The sequence below is a fragment of the Panthera onca genome, chromosome C1 (genome assembly GCF_046562875.1).
Source record: "Panthera onca isolate mPanOnc1 chromosome C1, mPanOnc1 haplotype 2, whole genome shotgun sequence".
Classification (NCBI taxonomy): domain Eukaryota; kingdom Metazoa; phylum Chordata; class Mammalia; order Carnivora; family Felidae; genus Panthera; species Panthera onca.
This window is the reverse complement of record NC_138346.1, coordinates 58,551,549-58,577,248: the sequence shown is the minus strand read 5'-3', so window position 1 is coordinate 58,577,248 and position 25,700 is coordinate 58,551,549. Positions and strand designations below refer to the sequence as shown.

At 38.6% G+C, this 25,700-nt stretch overlaps 1 protein-coding gene across 1 annotated transcript in view; it reads right to left on the bottom strand.

The window, feature by feature from the left end:
* CHN1 (chimerin 1) overlaps positions 1-25,700 on the bottom strand; it is a 203,131-nt gene that overhangs the window by 138,605 nt on the left and 38,826 nt on the right. The window contains exons 3-4 of the mRNA XM_060621788.3: positions 16,276-16,314; positions 13,295-13,350 (exon numbers count right to left, since the gene is read on the bottom strand). Coding sequence (XP_060477771.1) covers positions 13,295-13,350; positions 16,276-16,314 — 95 coding nt within the window. The remainder of the gene's footprint in view (positions 1-13,294; positions 13,351-16,275; positions 16,315-25,700) is intronic.

Here is a 25,700-nt window from a genome sequence, read left to right as displayed (position 1 = left end):
AAAATAAGGTGAAAACAGGCTTCTGAGTGACAGGCTGATTTTAAAATAAATAGTTGGTTTTACTAATTCAACAGGACTAGTCAGCATTCATAAAACAATACTTTCCAGCCGCATACTTTAAGTGTTAAATAACGAATGGTCACAACACCCAAGAGATCTATGAGTAGATAACCTTTATTTTTAGAACCCGAAGTTCTAAAGCTATATATAGCCTGTCAGCATATAGCAGCAATCAGTTGTGAAGCTACAATTGCAATTCAGGTGCTTTCTTCCCACTTCTGAAACAAACTCTTGTGCTCCCACCCAGCAAAATAAGTCCTCTAAAACAGAGTAAACATAAAACAAATGCTTTATACCCCCAATTCATTCACATAACCAATGTCTTTATTAAGCACCTACTTATGTGTCAAGCACTGTTCAAGGCACCTGGGAAATACTGTTGAACAACACAGACCAAGATCCTACCCTCACGGAGCTTATATTCAAGGAAAAGGGTATCGCAATAAACAATAAAGATAATAAATAAGTAAACTACATAGTATGTTACAAAATGAAAAGTGTTATAAAAACAACGTAGAATAAGTAAGAACTGTAAATGCTGGGGGGGTTGACACAGTAGAATTTTAAATACAGTGGCCAGGATGGGCCTTACTGACAAGGGAAGACTTAAAGACTATGAGGAGAAATATTAGAGAGAAGAACATTCCAGAAAAAGGAGTTGGTGCAAGGGCTTGGAGAGAGGAGCACAGCTGGAGTATGTGAAAAACAAGAAGGCTGGTCTGGTTGAAGCAGGATGGGCTAGAGAAGAAGAGACAGGGAAACAGTAGGAGGTAAGCACAAAAAAAAAATAAAGTGGATGGGGAGATTATATAGGGCTTCAGAAGCCCTTGTAAGGACTTGGCTTTTACTCTGGGTGAAATGGGGAGCCACTGCACGGTTCTGAGTAGAAAAGTGACGAGATCTGACTGAAGTTCTAAAAGGAAACTTCTGTGATGAGAGCAGACTACGAGGGGAAAGATCAGTTAAGGACTATTTCAGTTACACAACTGAGAGATTACTGTATGTTGGGGCAGAATAATTTACGATGACAAATTGGCTTAAATATATACCAACTAGACACAACAGAAGTTTATTTCTTGCTTGTATAACATCTCTAGTGGATTAGTATTCAGGTGAGGAACACCAACATCCAAGCAGCTTCCATCTTTTAGCTTTGCCACCATCTTTTTGAGATCCCCTGTTTTTATCTGAATCCAAGCAGAAAGGAACATAACACAGAGGAACTTAGATGGGAAGGTTTAACGGATCTGGCATTCAAGTTCACTTCTATTCCACAAGAGAACTGTCATATAGATGAAGATGGAGAGATTTAGTCCAACCAGGTTTCTAAAGAAAGGAAGAATGAATTTAGGTGGGTATCTAGCAGTTCTCACAGTTCATACCCAAATGGCAGCCATGGAAGTAAGTGGTAGGATTCTTGACGTATTGTGCACATATTCTGAAAATAGACCCAGTATGGTTTCCTGATTAATCATGGGTTGGTGAGAGGAGGAAAAAAAAAAAAAAAGAAAGAAAGAAGAAGAAAAAAACCTCAAGGATGATGCATGGTTTTTGATCTAAGCAACTGGAAGGAACAGCCATTAACCGACACGTGGAAAGCTTTGTTTGGTAAAGCAGGTTTGGGGAGGAGGGTAAAGTTCAGTTCTGTTTTGGATGTGTTATATTTGAGATGACATCAAGGTAGGATATAGAAGAAGCAATTGATTACGTGGTCTGGAATTTGGGGAAAGAAGACTGGACTGGGAAATGTAAGTTTTATTAAAACCTGAAACAGCAACCTCACCAGGGAATAAATAGAGGCAGAGAAGAAATGAACACCTGAACACCTGAACACCTGAACACTGAAGCCAGGGAGAAGACAAACCAGCAAAGGTGACTGTGAGGGCAGGAGAAAAACCAAAAGGCTGTTGTCCTGGAAATGAAGTGAGGAGAGGGTATTGAGAGTCATCATCTGTACCACGTGCTGCTGACTGGACAAGCAGGACTGGCCATTAGATCGAGCAAATTGGAACTCATTGGTGACCTTGCCTCATGCAGTTCTACTGGAGCGGTAGTGGGTTAACAGCCTGACTGAAGTGGGTATAAGAGAAAATAGGAGGAGCAGGATTGGAAGCAGCAAGTATAGGTAACAGTTTCAAGTGTTTTCTACAAAGGGGAACAAAGAAATTGGGCAGGGCAGATGGAAAAAGTAGGGGGTCAAGACAATTCTTTAAGATGGGAGAAATAACAGGATGTTTGTGGGCTGATGTAAAAAGCAAAACACTGCTGATGATAAGAGAGGGGAGATTGCTAGGATTGAGTCCTCAAGGAGATGGGAGGAAATGGAATCGAGTGTAGCGGACAGCTTACCATGATTTAGGACAACAGGCAAGAATGCAGAACACGTGGACCCAAACCCTGACGGCTGGGTAGATGTGGCACTGAAAGTTTGTGGAAATCCTCCTCTGATTACTTCCATCAGGAATAAAGTAGGATATAAAATTATGAGCTGGGAATTAGGGGACGAAGAAGGTATTGAAGGTTTGAGGGGAAAGCATGGTATGATTACCAGTGAGCAGGAAGTATCAACTTGAGGTTCATAAATTTCTTGTGAAGCCTATCAGCACTTCGTTTTCCTCCAGCCATATACGGTTTCTTGGAAGTACATGAGGAGTAGGCAGAAGTAGATTTTAAACAGGGTTGTGGTTTTGCCAAGCAAGTATGACATTAGAGAAGATCGCGAGAGGGAAGCAGACTGGCTCGCCATCATCTACCTAGACTTCTCTCTCATTCAGCTCCGTGACTCTCTACTCACCAGAGTCCTGTGAATTCTACCGCTTCACCTATTCCCATTCCCGCCCCTCTTGGTTATTTTTAGGAACAGTGTCGTATTATGTGCCTTCATCGCTTTCCCCTAGGATTATTGTAACCCCTCCTAAACCAGGCTTTTTGTCTCTAAAATGTCCATCTTCCTTTCCAGTCCATCTTCCACACTGCAGACAGAATGTGCTTTCTATGTCTAAGTCCAATCACATGAACACACTTTCAACTCTCCACAGCTATCAGGATAAACTCCCAAGGTCCATGCTTGGAACACGGAAGTTTTTATTAGCGATGCTTGCTTAGCTCTGCGGTCGCATCTGCCACACTCCCACAAGAACTCTGCACTTGCCCTCAGGAACTGCACACGCGTAACCAGGCAACTGCCACCAGATCTGCCGTAATGCTGGATTCATTGCTCCATCCTCTAGCTAGACAGGAAGCTCCTTGAGGAGAGGGGACTTGCTTTATTTGACCTGAATCTCCAAGACTTAGCAGACAGAAGCCCCTGAGAGAATACTGATTCAATGAATAAATACACACAGGCCACAAAAAGAGCTGGAGCCTCTCTAAGAGCTATAGGCATTAATATACGTATTTTTGCAAACCATGTAACAAGAGCATTATGTTGCAAAATAAAGTACGCAACAATATTCATTCATCCAGCAAACATTTATGAGCCTTTATTACGCAGAAGTCATCATAGCCAGGTGCTGAATATAATCTGCCGGGGTGAGACAGTAAGTAATGATTACCGTCAATTTCATACTTCTATAACCAGATTTGAAGAGAGACTTTTTAAAACATGTGCTGGCAGGGGCGCCTGGGTGGCGCAGTCGGTTAAGCGTCCGACTTCAGCCAGGTCACGATCTCACGGTCCGTGAGTTCGAGCCCCGCGTCGGGCTCTGGGCTGATGGCTCGGAGCCTGGAGCCTGTTTCCGATTCTGTGTCTCCCTCTCTCTCTGTCCCTCCCCCGTTCATGCTCTGTCTCTCTGTCCCAAAAATAAAATAAACGTTGAAAAAAAAAATTAAAAAAAAAAAAAAATGTGCTGGCAAAATGTGTATCAAATATACATCTAACCGGTACTGTGACTAGAATCAGAATACAACGCGAAATGTGTAACTTTCTCTGTATTTCTCATTACACTAACAGCACTGAACTTGAGTTTGATGCATTCTGTCCAGCCTTAGCCTGCCTTACCCATTACCCTGGAAAACACAACTGGTTGTTTTTTCAACAGTTTCAAGAAGCAGCGTCCTCAGAAATGCTATCCAGCTCCCTGCAACACCAGCTCCAAAATGTGTCACAAAGAGCAGAGATTTGGTTTTGCGCACTTAAAAGTCGTAACTACATTCCCACTCTTTGGCTGCCAGAAAAAATAAAAAGTGTATCCATTTTAAGACTTAGTGTTTAAGGATGCTCAAATGCCAAACTAGTTTGATTTACATCATATTAGTACAAATCAACTAAAGATACGGAAATTCTTTGATATCTCTACTCAAATATACATATTGTGTACCTGTATAATTTATACCTGTATCTGTCTCTCTCTCTCTCTCCCCCCCCCCCCCCCCACATTTACTTGAATTCAACCAGGTGCTTGACATAAAATAACAAAATCAGGGTGTCTGGGTGACTCTGTCAGTTAAGTGTCTGACTTCAGCACCTACTTCAGATCCTCTCTCTCCCTCTCTTTCTGCCCCTCCCCTGCTCGCTCGCTCACTCTCTCTCTCTCTCTCTCTGCCTCAAAAATAAACATTTTTTAAAAAATAACAAAATCACTTTACATAACTGAAAATCTCATAAGTATATATGTGATATATTTATTATAAGCTATATTTCATTGCATTATATATTTATACATTTCTACATTGACCCAGAGCTGCATACGCAAACATATACACTTTACAGGTGATAAGCGATTTCTAGGGGAAATTCTGATTATCTAAGACTTTCACTTCATGTGCTAAATTCTGAATTCACTCCACTATAAGATAAAACTGCACTCTAACAATATTATTAAGAATCATTTTCAGGTTTTTAAGTATTTGCTTAGTCTCTAAAGCATGCCTAAAATACTTAGTTGTGGACCTGGACATCTTTCCTTCAAAAAGAACTATTTATATTTAAATTTCAACATTTTTCTCCTAACAAATAGCCTTTAATAAAAAACGTTCTCTATTTCAGGGCACTGGGGTGACTCAGTCGGTCAAGAGCCTGACTCTTGATTTCAGCTCAGGTCATGATATCACTGTTCGTGAGTTCGAGCACTGCATCGGGCTCGGTGCTGACAGCAAGAAGACTGCTAGGGATTCTCTCTCCCTCTCTGCTTCTTCCTACTTATGTCCTCTCTCTCTCTCTCTCTCTCTCTCTCTCAAAAATAATTATTTTTTAAAATGTTCTATATTTTAACACTCATAACGCCAATTGGAAAGATCTTCTGAAATTAGAAAAAAAAGCATCACAATTTTATTTTCTGTTAAATTATGTTATTTCTTACTACCAGATATACTGTGTTTTACGAGTTCTGTCTTCGATAATTTATGATTTGTTTGAACAGTAGAATTCAGGTTTTAAAAAACAGTGTTACGTGTCTTGATCTGATGAATGCTAATAGCAATTCAGCTGAGAAAGTGCAGAATATGGAGCTCATCACCGGGTAAGGGCTTAGACCACAAGAGAAGGTCACAAAACATGGCTGGCAACTAAATGGGAACTCCCTCTGGGTGTGCCTAATTCCCCAGTCTCTGAATTGATAATCTGCAATACAATGCTACAGTTAGAAGAAAAGGGAAGGGAAATGTTCACGTACACATGAACAGGGTCAGTTCTCCCTCTCTTATGAATGCAGACATTTCCTTAAAGACAATGTCATTGAACCGTTTTTATAGTTATAATTAGTGCCCATAGAATGTAATAACCTTTATTTAAAAGAACCATCAGTTTATCTACCGCATTAACTTTTCTCTTTTTCTCTCCACATTTCAGTGGTAATTAAATCCTGTTTCGTTTTCCCCCTTAAAAACACAGTGGCCTCTTAGTGCTTAATGTCCCAAATCCAATTCCCCAGTTAAATATTTGAGGTTGAACATCAACTGGTTACTCAGTACATTTTTATCTTTAGTGCTCATCACTCCCAAGGACCTTTAATTCTCCCACACTATTTATCATTTAATCAAGACTAAGACTGAAACTTTCTTTATCCAAGAGGTATTTTACATTAGCTCCATCTCACTGATTAACGCTTTACTTTCATTTCAAATAGATATCTAAGTTATTTGATTGTTTTACAGGAATTTAATGAGATTGAATATTGCTCAAAGTAGGTTATTAGCGTTAGTGACATACTCTTGATATCTATATTTATAAATCTAACATTACAGCAATATTGAGTGGGAATGTCATGTCTTTCAAATGAGACCATTTCTCACTATTTATTAATTGTCCGTTAGTTATCACCTGGTGAAAACAGAAAGATGTTGTTATTACAGAAATTGGTCACATACACAAATATCACTACTGACTTGCTAATTAAATATGCATATTTTATGCATGCATAACTACCCTTTATTAAGCAAAGTTGAGTAGCTAATAGGTTATCAGTTTTGAACAATGTGTGATGGTGGTTACAGTCTGATAGAAGGGCCAGTCCACAGTAAATCCTTTTGCCCACAAAGCAGCATTCCTTGCCCACCAATTTTTAAAAAATTTTTTAAAGTGTATTTGTTTTCGAAAGAGACAGAGCATGAGCGGGAGAGGGTCAGAGAGAGAGGGAGACAAAGGATCAGAAGCAGGCTCTAGGCTCCGAGCTGTCAGCACAGAGCCCAAAGTGGGGCTCAAACTCACAAAGTGTGAGATCATGACCTGAGCCGAAGTAGGACACCGGACCGACTGAGCGACCCAGATGCTCCCCTTGCTCACCAATTTGGCCTTAGAACATGATTACTAACTTCCTGTGAAAGAAACCTAAGCAGACTGAAAACAATTTAAATAAGAAAATTTAGGGGCACCTGACTGGCTCAGTTGGTTAAGCGTCTGACGCTTGATTTCAGCTCGGGTCATGATCTCACAGTTCTTGAGTTCAGGCCCGACATCAGGCTCTGTGTGGGCTAACAGTGTGGAGCCTGCTCGGGATTCTCTTTCTCCCTCTCTCTCTGCCCCTCTCCTGCTCACACACACTCTCTCTCAAAATAAATAAATAAAACATTTAAAAAAAAAAAAAGAAAGAAATTCATCTTTAAAAGAAAACGGGAAAATTTAAGTAAGAAAATCTCAATTGTATCCCGTGTTTTCCGGTACTTATATGCCTTCCTTTAACCAACAGTATAGAATATGACTCTCTTGTTTTTCAGGGCATGGCAGGATTTTGTCAACTACGTCACAAAACTAAATCAAGGGAAATTATTTTCAGAGACTCTAAGAGCCATCCAATCTCCTAGCATTCTATGTCGTCTCTTTGTATCAAGGTGGATCATCAGAAGGCTACAGTTTAGCCCTTTAACAATTAGCTTCAGTAATTTGTTGCTCCTTAATGTTATGCCAGCTGCTATAAGAAATGATCATACACCTACTTTTGCTGTAAGACTGTAGCTGCTCAATGTAAGTAACATCAATAAATGTATTTCATTTAGTAAGCTACATAATTTTTTTAAAGAATTTAGTTCAGGTAAAAACTGGATCTTAGTAGCCTTTCTGATCCTTAAGAATTGCGTACTTTATTACTGTGATTCCCTTTTCACACAATTTTATTGATCCTTAATCAGCACTGCAATCAACCGGCATATATGTGTTTTTTATTTTCCTCAACTTTTCTTTCTGAATTCCTTTTCTTATGTCTTCATTTAGGTGGCCTCAAATTCTGAGAAAGGCAAAGTACAGATATTTCTCAATAAAGATAACTGCGTTAATAACACTTCCAGACTTTTCACAGAACTACTGCCAATATCTTACTTTCTCTTAAAAGTTTAAAAAGTTGTGTCTTGCCAGAGTATAACAAAATGAAACATTTTACTAGATAGCATTTATAAAAAATGTTCACTACTGGGGCGCCTGGGTGGCTCAGTCGGTTAAGCGGCTGACTTCGGCTCAGGTCATGATTTCGCGGTCCGTGGGTTCGAGCCCCGCGTCGGGGTCTGTGCTGACAGCTCAGAGCCTGGAGCCTGTTTCGGATTCTCTGTCTCCCTCTCTCTCTGACCCTCCCCCATTCATGCTCTCTCTCTGTCTCAAAAATAGACGTTAAAAAATTTTAAAAAAAATGTTCACTACATATAAAATTATTTCATCATGCTTGATCATGGCACAGTAGCAATAAAATGCAATCATCAAGCACTACCCCCTACACACAGACGTGCAGACTGGATGCCTACAAATACTTAAATTGCAGCAGGACACTTAAAAGATAATCCCATGAAATCCCTGACTAATTTGATAAATTAATTTTATGACTATATGCTTTCAGAGCTGTTCAATGTTTAGCCAGTTTTCACAATAACAGAATCCATTTCACATGTTTTTAAACAATGGAGAAGCCATTCTTTTTAATAGTATATCATCTGAGAAAGTTGTTAGGATTCCCTCTTGCCCAATATATAGTTCATATTCAAATTTCTCTAATTATTCCCAAAACGTGCAGCCTTAAATAGAGAGAGAGCTCTCTGTCTCTACGACCCTCTCAAGGTAGACATACTGCATACGTGGTCATATCTCTTTAGTCTCCTTCATTTTAGAATGTTCCCACCACTGTTATTTCTTTTATGAAAAGGACATTTGCAGGACCGATGTCTTATAGAATGCACACACTTTGGATCTGTCTGATTCATACTTCACAAACAGATTTAAGTGAAGCATTTTTGGCGTAAGTACTATCTAGATGGTATTGTGTTTGCCTCATTACATCACACCCAGAGACACGTCAGTTTGTCCCAATACAGGTAATGCTAAAGTTGATCATGTAGATAAGGGTGAGCGTGCCAGATCCCTCCACTATAAAAATATATCTTTCTCCTTGCAATGCATAAATAATTAGCAGGGTGATGCCTTAAAACCATGTAAACATTCTCTTCACCTACAGTCTTTTTACTCAATGGTTTTAATGTCCAGTGATGATCCTTGCTTGACTCAATTATCAGCACAATCATTATCACTCCTTCTACATGTTTAGCTATGTTTCTGCTGTAAAGGACTTTATACTCCGTCCCTCTGTTGTTGTTTTTTCTTTGTATTGGGGTAGTTTTTTTGGTAAGCATCATTATGCACCAACAGATTATCTTTTCTGTGTTATCTGCGATAACCCTTCAAGTGGGCTCCTAGGGTCTTTTGACATGTCCCCATCCGTTTGAGTTCTTCTTGCTTTCCGATATAAAAGGTTCTAAGAAGTCATTGCCCCATGTTCTGGAATCAGGAATTCTTGTAAGGAACACTGGCTCCTTTCAGTAGGAGATAGTACTTGGAAACCAAATTTGGGCACCGAGTATGTTTACTCTTACGAGGGCATCACTGCTTCTAAGCCCTTTCCACGGACTGCGATAGAAAATATACTTTTAAAAATCTGTGAATTCACATTTATGCCTCCAACTCGAATTCAAAGCTCCATATTTATATCTCCCACGAACACTGGCTCCCCAAAATCTAATATAGTTACTCATTTGTTCTATCCTGTATCACACACAAAATAATTTCAGAATTACCACACAAAGTGCTACTGACAACAACAAATTGCTAAGTATAAAGATCTCTTTGCAGGTTATGATTCTTAGTACATTTCCCTCTAAGTTTGTATGGTCAGAATAATGTTTATAAGCTATGTAAATTAATTTTGGGGTGAGGATGCTATGAATTTGTTAGGTTCATTTGTTTCTATTTGTATTCAATTTTAGGGTTTGCTTTTTAAATCATTTTTTACTTAATTCTGTTGTTTGGATATGTGAAATATTTGCATAGTTCAAAAGTTGCAACTATATAAAAACATCATCAGAGAGGTCTGACTTCCATCCTTATCCTCCCCACTCTGCCCCCCCGCAGCCCCACCCCTGCCCCACTCCTTACAGATAACTATTTCACCGGTCTCTGGGTTAATCCTTCCCGTGTTTCTCTTTTGCACAAAACGCTTAACTTTCTTCCTATTTTTCCCTTTTTTACTACTAAAAAGGGACCATAATTACCATACAGGCACACCTCATTTTATTGTGCACTTGACAGACACTGGGGATTTCACAAGTTGAAGGTTTGTGGGAACCCTGCATCCAACAAGGCTGTTCATGCCATTTTTCCAACAGCATTTTCTCACTTTGTGTCTCTGTGTCACAATTTGGTAACTCTCACAATATTTCCAACTTTTTCACTATTATTATGTTTGTCATGGTGATCTGTAATCAAGGATCTCTGATGTTAGCATCATCATTGTTTTGGGACACCACAAACCTCACCCACGTAAGACAGCAAACTTCATCCCTACATGTTGTGTGTGTTCTGACTTCTCCACCAACTGGGCATTCCCCATCTCTTTCCTACTCCTTGGGTCTATTCCCTGAGACACAACAGGATAGAAAGTAGGCCAATGAATAACCCTACGGTGGCCTCTAAATGTCCAAGGGAAAGAGTCACACATCTCTCACTTTAAATCAAAAGCTAGAAACAATTAGGCTTAGTGAGAAAGGCACGTCAAAAGCTGAGAGAGGCCAAAAGCTAGGCCTCTTATCCCAGTTAGCCAAGCTGTGAATGTAAAAGAAAAGTTCTTGAAGGAAATTAAAAGAGCTACTCCAGTGAACACATGAATGATAAGAAAGCAATAATGGAGAAAGTTCTGGTCTGGATAGAAGATCAAACGAGCTACCACATTCTCTTAAGTCAAAGCCTAATTCAGAGCAAAGCCCTAACTTTCTTCAATTCTATAAAGGTTGAGAGAGGTGCGGAAGCTGCGGGAAAAAAGTTGGAAGCTGGCAGAAGTGGGTTCATGAGCTTTAAGGAAAGAAGCCGTCTCTGTAAGATAAAAGTACAAGGTGAAGCAGTGAGTGCTGACGTGGAAGCTGTAGCAAGTTATCCAGAAGATAGAGCTAATGAATGAAGGTGGCTACACTAAACAACAGATTTTCAGTAAAGATGAAACAGCCTCATATTAGAAGAAGACGTCATCTAGAACTGTGAGAGAGGAGAAGTCATTGCCTGGTTTCAAAGATTCAAAAATCAAGCTGACTCTTGTTAGGGGCTAATGCAGCTGGGGACTTTACGTTGAAGCCCATGCTCACTGACCATTCTGAAAATCCTAGGGCCCTTAAGAATTCTGCTCATTCTACTCTGCCTACGCTCTATAAATGGAACAATAAAGTCTGGATGACAGCACGTCTGATTTACTGATTAATTTAAGCCCACTGTTGAGACCTACTGCCCAGAAAAAAAGATTCCTTTCAAAATATTACTGCTCAGTGATCATGTACTTGGTCACCCAAGAGCTCTGATGGAGATGTACAATAAGAATGATGATGTTTTCAGGCCTGCTAACACAATATCCATTCTGTAGCCCATGGGTCAAGGAGTAATTTTGATTTACAAGCCTTATTACTTAAGAAATACATTTCATAAGGCTATAGCTACCATAGATAGTGATTCCTCTATAGATCTGGGCAAAGGAAACTGAAAACCGTCAGGAAAGGATTCACCATTCCACATGTCACAAAGAACACTCACGATTCATGGGAGGAGGTCAAAATACCAACATTAACAGGAATTTGGAAGAAGTTGATTCCAACTTTCATGGGTGACTTTGAGGGGTTCGAGACTTCAGTGGAGAAAGCAACCACAGATGTGGTGGACACAGCTGAAGAACCAGAATTAGAAGTAGAGCCTAAAGATATGACCGAATTGCTGAAATCTCATGATAAGACAGGGGAGTTGCTTCTTGTACATGAGGAAAGAAAGCGGTTTCCTGCGATGGAATCTACTCCCGATAAAAATGGCATGAACACTGTTGAAACGACAAGGATTTAGAATATGACCTAAACTTAGTTGACAAAGTGGCAGCAGGGTTTGAGAGGATTGACTCTTGATTTTCAAAGAAGTTCTGCTTCTTTCAAATGCTCCTCAACAGCATTACATGCTACAAACCGTACGTGAAAGGAAGAGTTCATCAATGTAGCAAATTTCATTGTTGTCTTATTTTAAGAAACTGTCACAGCCACCCCAGCCTTCACCAGCCACACTGATCAACTGCAGCCATCAGTATTGAGGCATGAACCTCCACCAGCAAAAAGATTACAACTCACTGAAAGCTTACATGACAGCATTTTTAGCAATGAAGTATTTTTAAATTCATGTGTGTAAATTGTTTTTAGACATGATGCTATTGCATGCTTAAAAGACTATAGTATAGTGTAAACATAACTTTTATATGTACAAAAAAACAAAAAAATTCATTTGACTCTCTTTATTGCAATATTGGCTTTATTGCAGTGGGTCTAGCCAAATCTACAATATCTCCAAGGTATGTCTGCGTATACACTTTCTATCTGGAAATCATTCTGTATCGGTTCACAGAAACTTCCTTATTCCTTTTAATATCACAGTTTATTCACAGTCTCCTATGGACTGATATTTAGGTTTTTTTCCTAATATTCTGCTATTACAAATAATCCTCTAATAAAAAACTTTGGGTGTATATAATTCCATATTTGTACAGGTAATTCATCAGGGTAAATCACTAGAAATTGGGACTGGTAGGTAAATGCAGGTATCGATTTGTCAGATACCACAAAATTCTCATAAAATGTAACACTTCACATTCCCATCAGCAATATATGAGAGTGTTTGTTTCTTCACAGACTTACCAACTAAGCATAGTCTAATCTTTTGAACTTTTGCCAATCTAAAAAGGTGGAAATGGTCTCTCTGTGTATTTTAATTTGCATTTCTCTTATTGTTTGTGAAGTTGAACATCTTTTCAGTACTGAAAATACGGTGATAAGTACCGTTCATGTCCTCTGCTCATTTTCAAAACCACAATATAAATCTTTCTTTTAATGGAAAAGTTACTTCAATAATGCCTTCAAACTTTATTGAAGAATGTGTGACTTAACCGAGAAGAATACTAACATCACTTGAAACTACACTGTCACATTCTATACTCCAAATAGTCCATTAAAAAGTGACAGTGCAACTGAGGAGAACGTTAAGAAAGATGCATTCAAGTACAACTTTATGAAGCTAACTAACATAACTGACCAATCCCACAAATAACCATGCCACGGGAGGAAGGTGAAAGTTTGGTAAACAGATGACCGAGAGACATTTTGGTTTTTTGTTGGTTTGTGGTGGTTGTGTTTTTTTCAGATTTTAATTTAAATTCTAGTTAGTTAATATAGAGTGGAATATTGGTTTCAGGAGTAGAAGACAGTGATTCATCACTTGAGAGACACGTTCTTATAACAGTCGCATCACACCCACCTCATTAGTACAGGTAATTCTTCGAGGATGAGGGGCTTCCTGCTGCAGCTGATATACTGTAAAGACAGAAAGTAAATCATTCCACATCAGCTCACAGATATCTTCCTCGTTCTTTTTGGTGTTATAGGTTGTTCAGTTAACCTATGTCTCTCCTATGGCAGACACTTAGGTTTTTTCTAATATTCTGCTATGACAAACAATTCTAAATTGCCCTTATGTAGAAAGCATAAATATATTAGGAATCACAAACTGGCTGCTTTTTACAGAAAACTGTGGTACAGTTCTATTTGTTATTAAATTAAAATCTGTTAAGAGCAACACGAAGAAAATAAAACAAACTAAACTTAGTGAAAGCCCAAAGGCAAGCATAAATAGAAAAATCATAATCCACACAAATGTCTTTTTACCTTGTAACAAATTAGTACTGGGTATTTGGCTGTGTTCTCCAAAATCTGGCCCTTTATTTTCCTGAATTCTTGGTGGTTGTATTACATAAGGCACGTCTCTAATAGAAGCAAATAATGGTTATATATGTGTATATTTTTTAATTTTTTAATGTTTGTTTATTTTTGAGACAGAGAGAGACAGAGCATGAGCAGAGGAGGGGCAGAGAAAGGAGACACAGAATCCGAAGCAGGCTCCAGGCTCTGAGCTGTCAGCACAGAGCCCGACGAGGGGCTCAAACTCACAGACCAAGAGATCATGACCTGAGCCGAAGCTGGACGCTTAACTGACTGAGCCACCCAGGCGCCCCAATGATTATCGATTTTTGAAGCACATTATTACATGTCAAACTTGAAACTAAAATTAGGATTATGGTAGAAGTAACAGATGTGTTTTTCTCCCCTATTTATATTGCAAACATCTATCTTCAAAGATAATCTCCCCTAAAAACAAAATTTCTGAGCCAAAGTTACCACTTCTTCAAATAGAGTAAATGCAGCAAAAGAAGGAATTCAGATACTGAAATAATTTGCCAAGGAAAGGATAATTTTCAGAGTATCTGAAAATGAATCAGTGAAAATTACACCAATACCACGACATTCTAGCCTCACTTCCGGTTGATTTGTAATGAAGAAAGAATGAGAATAGAACACGGTGGTCATCAGAGAAAGTATGTTTATGTATATCTAAGTTTATCTCTGGGAGGGAATTTTTCTTCTCTTTCTACATATATAATCGCATATTATTGAATTTAAGCGTGCTTGGGTGGCTCAGTTGGTTAAGCCTCTGACTTTGGCTCAGGTCATGTCCGACTTGGGCTCCGGTCATGATCTCACAGCTTTTGAGTTCGAGCCTCGTGTCAGGTTCTGTGCTGACCGCTCAGAGCCTGGAGTCTGCTTCGGATTCTTTGCCTCCCTCTCTCTCTGCCCCTCCCCCACTTACACTCTTTGTTTCTCTCTCAAAAATAAATAAACATTAAAAAATTTTTTGTAATAAATAATAAAAATCCTCAACTTAGACTTCTTGCTAGTTCTATTTTCCTATTGGTTCATATTTGTAAAGTTTTAGAATTATCCTGTGGGGAGCTCAGGCATTGAGGTTACTAAAAAAAAAAACAAAAAACAAAAAACTGAAACTCAGTAGCAGAATTGTCTCCAAAAATAAAAATAAAAAAAGAAATATGCCATTTTTTTAAAATGATGACTACTAGGAGACATTTAGAGATACAGAAATACAAACTGCCTATACTACATTTAGTGATCAATATTCTTCAGAGGAAAAAAAATCATCACCATGATTCCACAACAGTGTGAGGCTTCATAGATGCTCTTACATAAAAAATGTGCAAGGTACAAGTCAGAACAAAGAGAACAAAGGTACACTGAAAACCAGAAAATGCAGACAAGAATTTTAAATAGGTTTTTAGTCAATGATATTGCGAGACAAATTTTTAAGAAGAACATTAGTCATTTTTATACATTCTTTGAACTATACTTCCCATAAACAAAAAAGGCACAGGCAGGGGTGGGGAAAAAGTCTCTATGGCAATATTTCTAGAGATTATTCATATTTTGCTTACTATAAGTAGCCCAAAGTAGCAACCTGCTGAAATAAAACTATCTGTTGTTCTGGGAACACAAAACCAAGAATCTGAATAGCTGATCCTGCAGGCGGCAAATTTCGGCAACTTACAAATATCAAAACTTAGGATAACTCAACACTTACAAAGGTGTTGATAATGTATGTCTAAAGTACAGGTTTCTCAGGTTGCTTATGCAACTCCATACATAAACAAAAACTTACAGTAATGGCGTCAGCAGTAGTGTATTCATGGATTTCTTTTTAAGGCTACTTTGATTGTATTAATCCCATTTCCACTTTTAAAAAATCTGAAATATCTTTTACTTGAGGAAACAATATTCTCAAAGACAAGGAAGGGGTAATAAAGGGCAAAGAGCCTAGACTCTTTTGAAAAGATTTTTATTCTAATGCAAAGTTTAAAGAGCAAAATAGAATTCAGAGGTCTCTCATATGCAGGAAAGCAATTCCTAAAACAAAACAAAACAAAACAAAACAAAACAAAACAAAACAAAAACAAAACAAAACCACTTTTGCCTGTTTTCATCCATTCATTCTATGAAGACAGCCTCCTGACTTATCATTTATATAGCCCATAGTTCTTTTCCATATAAAGAATTAGGATCTGAGAATAATTAGATTGCTTGAATTCTCAGTTAGCTTCTCTTTTCATTAGTTTTTATCAGCCAATGTCAACAAGTGGCCTCAAGTTCAATATGGAATTTCATGCAAGCTCAGAGAGATGAGATGCATTCCAGACATGCAAACCATAGACAGACCTTATGGAAACACTCCTGTTTTCCCACAATTACTACCTCTACGCTGTTCCCAAACCCTGCTATAAATTAATTTTTCAATAATGTGTACAAAATGAATCTTCATACCTAATGATTTTAATATTTCTATATCACTTATAAAGCACTATAACCCACCCAATTTAAAATTATTTGCATACTTACAGTAAGATTTCCAAACAGGAGGTCTATATTCATCTGTATCTGGAAGAATAAACACCAAGTTAACATTACTGAATATTTATATCTTAATCACATATGGTTAATATACATTAAATTAAGTTATATTAATATATACTTAATATATGTTTGTTGATGTCTTTGTGTTCTAGGCATCGTGTTAAGACTCTAAAGGACATTCAGAGGCTTTTTAGTCTTGATCTTTATTTTCTTGGGAGTACAGTTTCACAAAGATGTTCAAAGAAAGTGACTGTATTTATTCAACTGTTTAGCACATAAAAACACCAAGGTTAATTTTTACAGCATGCACTCATTTCTCACAGTCACTGATAGTCAATAAAGTCTTTGTATCTTTGGGCTTAATTCTACAATTAAGGGATTCTCAGATCCCTGAAATTATTGGAATTTTTTCTTTTTCAGTCAAATTCACCAGATAACAGTTTTAATCCTCATAAGTGTATCTCCCCATCGTATCTGGAGGATTCCAGTGTAACTGGTTTTACTAACTTCAGGAGAGAAGAGCAGCAAGGTACTTAATGTCTTCATATATCATGAACAATCAAAACCAGGAAAGAAGAAACACTTCAGTGGAGGAGAGTATCCAGGGAGCCACAAAGACCATGAGGTGAACATCTGCTTCTCAAGTCCATTTCCCCTCACTCTGCTTGAATGAGGGTTTAGGCGACAGTGTAAAAGAGGATGTGGAAAGAGATGGAAATAAAAACACGTGCGGGAGATGGGGAGAGTTAGAAAAAGGAGAGGTACCAGTGTGGTCTGGCATCTCATCAGTAAAGCACAGCTCAGTAATAATTTTGCTGGTCAAAAGCTCTGCCTGCAATACCATGTAGCTAAATCGGCTGACACAGCGTCTCGGCGTGGGAATACGTGGCTAGCTACCTCACCTGGTTCTGCTACCACCCGACATGAACCCATCAAGGAATCTGGTCCAAAAAATCCTGGTCTCCACGGAGGTAAGTAAATTTACGAAAAGTTTATGGAGAAGGCTGAATCTAGCATATGTAGGTCAAGTAAAAATGATCATAGACTCAAAACATTCCCCTCAACCTTTAAAATGGCAACACTTCACTTATGTTATCGTAAACCACACAAATATTTGGAGTCAGAGGGCTACAGCAAGACTATTAACGATAGGCATAAGAACACACAAAGGAAATTCTAAGTCATGTAGAAATTGCTTGGCACCCAGGAGTGTTCAAATATATTTTTTAATGAACAAATAAAAGATGACATGAATAAATGAGTAACGAAGTAAAGCAGCAAATACAGTTGCTTCTCGTTATTTCAAGTTCTATTCTACAGAGTCACCTTGAACACTCAATTAGTGAATACTGAACCACTGTTCCTTGGGGAAAACACAAAGTTAGGTTCCTATATGCCTCTGGTCACAACATTCTCATCAACCTATGAATACATAACCTTGTTTATTTGTTTCTGTTTAAAGACACCTTATTTAATAAATATTGTGATTCATTAGCACTGAACTCACAGCCAACAGCTGTATACTGTAACTCATGCCTCAGTGAAACTTATCCAACACATGTATCTTCTCCGTAAGAGGCATCACAGCCTTCTTGAGCTTCGGAACCTCAGAAAGCACTTCATCGCTATGTGTGGGGGCTTTAAACAGAGAGGACAAGGGGAGCTCCACGTTTTGTCCTTCTCCTGGTCCTGGCTGTACATGCTTCTTCCCTCGGCTGATTACAATTTGTACCTTTCCCTGTAATAAATCCTGACTGTGAGTGAGTTCTAGGAGTCCTTCTAGTGAATTATCAAACCTGAGGGGGTGTCAGGATTAAGGAAGCCTTTGGGACTGTGCCCTCTAACTTTGTAGTTAGCCCTAATTCCTCACAAACGCTGTACAAAGCCTGTACCCAAGCAGTGATAGATAGCCTTCTGCAGGTTGCTTTGACTTTGGAGAAGGTGAGAAAGAGGCTAATTCTCAAAATCCTGCCTCTGGAGAATTGTGTATCCAGTCCTAGATAAGCCTTTCTTAGGGAAACATCAACTTTTACCTAAAGCTGTGTGGCTTTAGGAAATTCACTACCTCTCTGTATCTTATTCTTTATCTATAAAATGGAATAATATCATCATCTGAAATGGGAATAGTGACAATACAGGTTTCTTGTGAGGATCAAATTAGGTGTCATACATAAAGCACCCTACGCTTAGGAGAGCTTTAGTAAATGAGTACCCTCTTCTGCCCTCACCAAAAGTGAATTTAAAAACATAATGATGTTACCATATTAGCCTCAGGCCACTGCCAATGATTTCAGCTGTGCGTTCTCTTCTTATTATTTTGTTCTTCCCTGTATACCTACTATATTACAGAAGGCATTATTATTCAAGATGCTACAGATCACAATTATGTGGCCAAATAAAATGAGCATTTAGCAAATAACCAAGAAATAGTGGGAGAAAAGTTTGAGTTTCCTTTAATATTAAAACAATTCTAATGATTTAGTGACTTTTAACAGTGAAGTTTGGGGTTGTTTGAATTTTTTTAAGGTCTATTCATTTTTGAGAGAGCGAGACAAAGCGCCAGCGGGGGAGGGGCAGAGAGAAAGGGAGTCACAGAATCTGAAGCAGGCTGCAGGTTCTGAGCTGTCAGCACAGAGCCCAATGCGGGACTTGAACTCGTGAACGGTTTGAGATCATGACCTGAGCCAAAGTCAGACGCTTAACCGACTGAACCACCCAGGCACCCCTTGAGTGAAGTTTGGGTTTTAAAAGTCTTTTCCTAGCCATGTATTTTTCTGCTGATGGGAGTGTCAACTGGCACAACCTCTCTGGAGAGCAATTAGCAATACTTATCCTAAGCCTTTCAAAGTGTTTAACAGGCACCTGTTATGACAGAGCTCAAATAAGATGCTCTTTGAAGGAAAACCCTTAAAAATTATGACAATCTTTCTAATGCTCAGGGAGCCTTAGGTCACCTTGGTCTTTTTGTTGACCAAGTTAGGCAACGGGCAGGCACCACTGTCCTCAGAATCAGGGGAAAGCAGCCCATGGAGGGGGCATGGCTAGATGACTTAGAGAAACAAGCCCCAACCTCTTAGTGGGCAGAGTTAGTTGCTAGAGTTGGGGAGACGGATTTTTCTAGGACGCTAAGTCCTTCTGGAAGGGAAGAAACATCACTCCAATCTTTGATTCCTCAGATTCAAAGTTAAAGAATTCTGCTCCAGAAGAAACTCATAATCCAAACCAAGTTCCACTGGCAGGAAAAGGCAGAGACACTCCTGAAATAAAATGACCTTGAAAATGGATTAACTGAACCGGTGATCTGGGGCCACACAAAAGTGCTTATGGGTTTATTGGGGAGGACAGATTCTGACCCAGCAAGAGACTGATGCACGAAGCATCCTCATCCTCCCTGGTACACTGAAATCATTGAGTATAAGAGCATGAACTAGCAAACTGCAATCCGGACCTCCACGTGGGGTCACTACTGTGATCGTAGCAGGATTCTCGCACAGAGAGTGGTGACACAGAGGCTCTTCTTCCCAGGAAGCAACTTTATTCCTGCCGGCATCGCTCAGTCGGGTTCGTACCCAAAGAACTCAGCCCCGAACGCCACGGGTGTAGTTTTTTAAATATATTGTTTACTTCTTTGTCTCCCATATATGGTAACACACAAACATGTAGTCTGATTAAGTGGTCTCATGTTACAAGGTCGTGAAGGATGTTGTCAAGTACGCGAATAGCAAGGTTGCCTTGAGGGTTTTTTTTCCTTTCCTTAGGGAGGGGACCCTACCACATGACCTGGGCCAAGTCTGACCAGAAACAGGATCCCAGCGGCATTAGATAAGCAATTATCACAAACAATATGGGGCTAGTCTTCAACACTGACAGAAACTGATAAAAATAAGGAAGACAGAGAGTGTACTGTTACACTGCACCTCTCCTTCTGCATTTGGAAGAGGATGGGACCACTGTGGGACTAAGACTTCAGGGGCTCAAACCTACAGGAAGAGGCTACCTAAAGAGAAAGACCCTGGACTTCCTGATAACTGGGGCACTGATTACCAACACCAACAACAAACAGGGGGGCATACTTGGCCCCTGAAGTTATATAACAGGTCATGTCAGTTCCTTCTGCATACCTTCTGACCCAGCAGTTCTGTTCTCATTCTAGGAATTTACTGTAAAACAATTAAGGATGTCTGGAAAATAGCAATATAGAAGAATATCACTGCAATATTCCTTTAAGACTGAAAAACTGGACTCAACCTAAATGCCCAGCAACTAGAAACCAGTATGTTCAATTACTGTATATTCCAGCTTGAAGACACCTTGACTACATCAAAAGGACTTTATCTTGTAATTTGTTAAAAGTCTGTTTTCTTGGGGCCCTAGGTGGTTCAGTTGGTTAAGTGACTGACTTCAGCTCAGGTCATGATCTCACAGTTCCTGAGTTCAAGCCCGCAATGGTCCCTCCGCCATCAGCACAGAGCCTGCTTCGGATCCTCTCCCCCTCTCTCCCTGTCCCTGCCCCTCCCCCCCCCTTACCTCTCTCTCAAAAATAAAACAGACATAAAAAAGAAAGTCTGGGGTTGCTTGGGTGGCTTAGTTGGCTAAGTGTCCGACTTTGACTCAGGTCATGATGTCGTAGCTCATGAGCTTGAGCTCTGCACTGGGCTCTCTGCTGTCAGGGCAGAGCCCGCTTAGGTTCTTATCTCCCCAACTCTCCCTCTCTGCCCCTCCCCGGCTCTTGCTTTCTCTCTGTCTCAAAAATAAATAAAAACATCCACAAAAAAAAAAAAGTCTGTTCTTCTTTAAATATTTTACATCTCTTAAACCAGTGGTTCTCAAACTTTTGGTTTCAAAAATCCAGATTCTAAAGAGCTTTTAATATCTACTGATACGAACCACATTATAAAACTGACAAATTTTAATTTGTTTTCATTTGTTTTAATAAAATTTTTAGTTGCTAATTTGTTAAATAATAAGGGCATTATATTTTAACACTTTTATGAAAAAGAGCTATTTTTTCAAAACCAAGTATTTGTTTTACATTTTGCAAATTTTTTTCGTGTCTGGTCTAATTGAAGACAGATTCTCATACCTGCCTCTATATTTAACCTATTGTAGTATCACTTGCCATGTACCTTCTGGAAGATTCAAGCAGACACTTGTGAGAGAAGAGGAGTGAAAAAGGCAAATAATGTTGTCTTATTATTCTAATTTAACTTTGTGGAAACTGAAAAAAACTTGAGGAACCCCAGAGGTCCCCAAACCATACTTTGGGAAGAACTGTTTTAAATCGTGATCTTTTTGGCATATCTAGGATATGGGGTATGGTGGGCTAAGATACATTTCAACTAAGAAAAGAAATACAAAAGGTAGCGAAGAAAAGAGAGGAAATCGTGTGGTCTTTTAGCACTTTAAAGTCCTTTCAGCCTGTTGAAAGGAAGTTACAGGCCAATAAGTCCCAAATGTCTGTGATCTGCCTTCAGCTGGCAGTCTCTAGGGCTCCCCTCCCCCCTTTTTGATTCCGTCAGGGAAACCACCCACGCCAAGCTTATAAACGTGACAGACTTCCATCACTAGAGCATGACTGAGAATGACAGCCAGACAACATATGATTCAGGGACAGCTCACCTTAAAACCATCTTAAAAACTCAGGGACAGCTGCTTAAAATAACCTTAGTATGGTATGGACGAGTCTTTAAATTAAGTACATACCTACAAAATCCATTAGAAGATTTTCTCCATCACATTTAAGTGTCAGTAATACTTTTCTATCTACACAAAAGAAAATTTTATAAGAAAAAAAAGTTATGCTGCCACAGACAATGTTAAAATAATCAGAAAGTTTCGTTCACTCAGTAAATATGTATTAAACACCTTTGGGTAAGAATGTCAGTTACAAGGTGGGTCCAGATGTAATTTATTTAGGAAAATAAGGTGGACATTATTACACAAACAAGATAATAGAAGTAAAACCATGATTTTGTCAAAATTCCTGGCAAGAACAGGTCCCCAATAAGTATCTGCTGAACTGACGAAAGAAAAGAAGGAAAGGAGGAGTCACTTTTAACCAGAGCGCCAAGAAAGAAAAACAGAGATGGTATCCTCTGATGAGAGTTTTCAAAGACCGATGATTTTTAAAGTCAAGGAGCTAAGGAAAGGAGACTGGAGGTAAGAGGAAGAACACCATTCTGAACAGAGGGAATACAGTGATAAGGACACAGAAACAAGAGAGTTCAGAAGTGTTTGAGGAACCACGAATAATGCAGACTGGTTGAAATAAAAGACATGTTGAGGAAAGCTTGAGATGCAGGCACTGGAGGGATCCTGGGCTGAGTTGTCCAGGAAGCATCCACAAGTAATGAAATGTGTTTTCTTCTGCTTGGTACTTACTTCCCACTAAATACTCAGATGTCTGCCGAGAGAGGGGTGCTACCGTCAGGCCCAGACCAATTCTCAATTCTCATGAGGTAGAAGAAATAGCCAGTAAAAAAAAAAAGAGAAAGAAAAGAAAAGAAAGAAAGAAAGAATACTTGCCAGTAATACTGACGGAGCAAAGACGCAGAGGTGGGGAATAATGGGCTCAGAAGTCACAGGTGCGTCTAAGCAAGTGGAAAAGTAGAAAGGTTCTGTTCGAGACATTCTCCTATGTGACTGTAAGCAAAATCTAAACAAATAAATGCAGAAAGCCAAAAGAAAAAAAGAGAGATCAGTAAACTGTATGGAAAATGAAGACCAAGTTGATTAGTATGTACCGTCTGATCGCACTTTTAGAAATGAAAGAAAAGATGTGTGTGTGTACATACATATGGGGGCAGAGAGCCAACGAGACAGAATATGAAAGATCTAGAATAACATACCATCATTTAAGTCACATTCATGAGCTCTACATCAGCCTTTCTCATTCAGGTTCCTCATCTGACCCACCTAGCACAGGAAACGTTCTGAGTGACTATTTTCTCAGTTCCCCCACGTATGGTAGATAACCAGTGTCTCCCTAGAAGCACAGGAGAGAAGTTAACTTATTACATACAATGGATGCCCTAGGCTGTGGGGGCATTATTTTTTCCCAGAACCAGGAAGAATGAAGTTTCTCTAGATGGTGTTTTTTACTTGTCTTATAAGACTATGTGGTTTTTTTAAAAAAAAAAGTATTCAAGGAATATATTACATTTGTGCTAAGGAGGGAAAAAAAAACTGTTAAAAACTAAAAGTGTAAGTTAACTATCTGTAAGAAGAGAAAACCGTGGAAACTGATTCAGATAAAGAAAAGTCCCATTCGGGGCGCCTGGGTGGCTCAGTTGGTTGGGCGGCTGACTTCGGCTCGGGTCATGATCTTGCGGTCCGTGAGCTTGAGCCCCGCATTGGGCTCTGTGCTGACAGCTTGGAGCCTGGAGCCTGCTTCAGATTCTGTGTCTCCCTCTCTCTCTGCCTCTCCCCCATTCATGCTCGGTCTCTCTCTGTCTTGCAAAAAATGAATAAATGTTAAAAAAAAAAAATTTTAAAAAAAAGTCCCATTTAACAAACTCCACAAGACTAATTTTTTGAGTGGGCTCTTGAAATGAACACACTACCCTAGAAATCATACTCCCAGTCTCAGAGGCCTGGGAATCAAATATAAGCTTTGTGGCAAATGTACACATTTTGAGGCATCATCTTCCTCTACGGTCTTTGAATTCCCCTCAGAATCTCGTTGCAGGTCCTCATTTCCCTCTTCTCTCTGTTCTAATCGAATCTGCTGAATGGGAAGCTTTCATTAAGAAAAAGATAAGTTGCATAATTAAATTTTCTTTTCTTTTTGGTTAACTGCTAGAATTGTGAGTCAAGGAAATTTTACTTTTACATATTTTGTCATGTCTATAAAAAATTATTCCAATTTTTTCTTGCTTTTCAAAACTTGAAGATACAGATTTTAAGCAAGTCCTAATGTTAAACTTATCTTTGCTATAATTTTCTTCTGTGCTTTTCTCTCTAAGTATTAGTATTTTCAGGACATTCAATTTTCCTTTAATATTAAAAATTTCAAAATGCTCATCTGTCTCTTTAAACAATGATTAAAAAATCTTAAGAAAATATATCTAGAATAATATCTTTGATAGGATATAATTTACAATATTAGGGCTATTTGGGAGGTACTCAAAATGTTCATTTATTGACATGATTAAATATATTTATAAAATATCTTAATATGCTGAATTTTTAGAATAAATATAAAACATTGTATGACTGGGGCACCTGGGTGGCTCAGTTGGTTAAACGTCCGACTTTTGGCTCAGGTCCAACTTTGGCTCATGGTTCGTGGGTTTGAACCCTGCATCGGGCTCTGTGCTGACAGCCCAGAGCCTGAGCCTGCTTCAGATTCTCTGTCTCCTTTTCTCTCTGTCTCTCCCTTGCTCGCACTCTCTCTCTCTCAAAAATAAACATTAAAAAGAAATTCTTAAACCTTGTATGATTGAGTAAATCTTTGTGCTCTCTCCAACTGGATCCTATTTATATCCAGTATGTCTATGCATATTGTTCAAAATGACTGACTTTAGAAAACAAAACAAAATTTTTTCACTGTTTATGTGAATAGTTTGTGTATCATTATATAGTTACGTTAAATGAATTCTTTGGTTTAGAACAATATTTTTTCTGTTAAGTTTAAATCTGCTTAACTTTTTATTTAAAAGATAAATAGTTCACCGTAGAACAGACTCGAATGTTAAATTTAAGCTGTTTGTTTTAGGCTCAAACCAAAAGTTTTTAACAATAGGATGGATTTTTCTCAAAAAGGACTATGTTGCATTTTAAATGAGGTTTAGACTAATGAGGCATGAACACTCAAAAACTGTGATTAATGTTTTAAAGAACATTTGTTTCAGATTGTCTTTGGTTTGAAAATTAGCAATTTTGATTTCTGTAAAAAGAATGACATTTATTGACAAGAAAAAGAGTTTTTCTCCCCTTCAAATGAAGACCCACCTTTCAACCAACTGGCAAGAGATTCCCTGTCCTGCTTTAATCAGAAAATGAAAGGCATTAATGACATGTTGCTATTCTGTTTCTGTACCAAATTCTGGCATACTAAAATAATGAGATGCTTGTGATCACAAAAGTCTATTTTACTATAAAGTGATCTTTTTAAAAGAACAAGGGCATAAAATCCACAATAAATACCAAATAATTACTACTGCTAATATTTGAGAATCACAAAGAAAACAACCAAACTTCTTACTCTAAAAGAAATGTATTTCTTAGAATATGAAAATTCAGAGGAAAAAAAGGCTCATAATAACATAAACAATTTCAACAAGGAACAAATAAAAAAGTGCTTCACTAGGTTTCTAGGTATCTCCTACCTTGACTAAACTTCTTTCCTAGAAAATGCTTCAAAACGTGGGAAGGAAGCATTTCAACTAAGATAATTAAAATTCACTCTG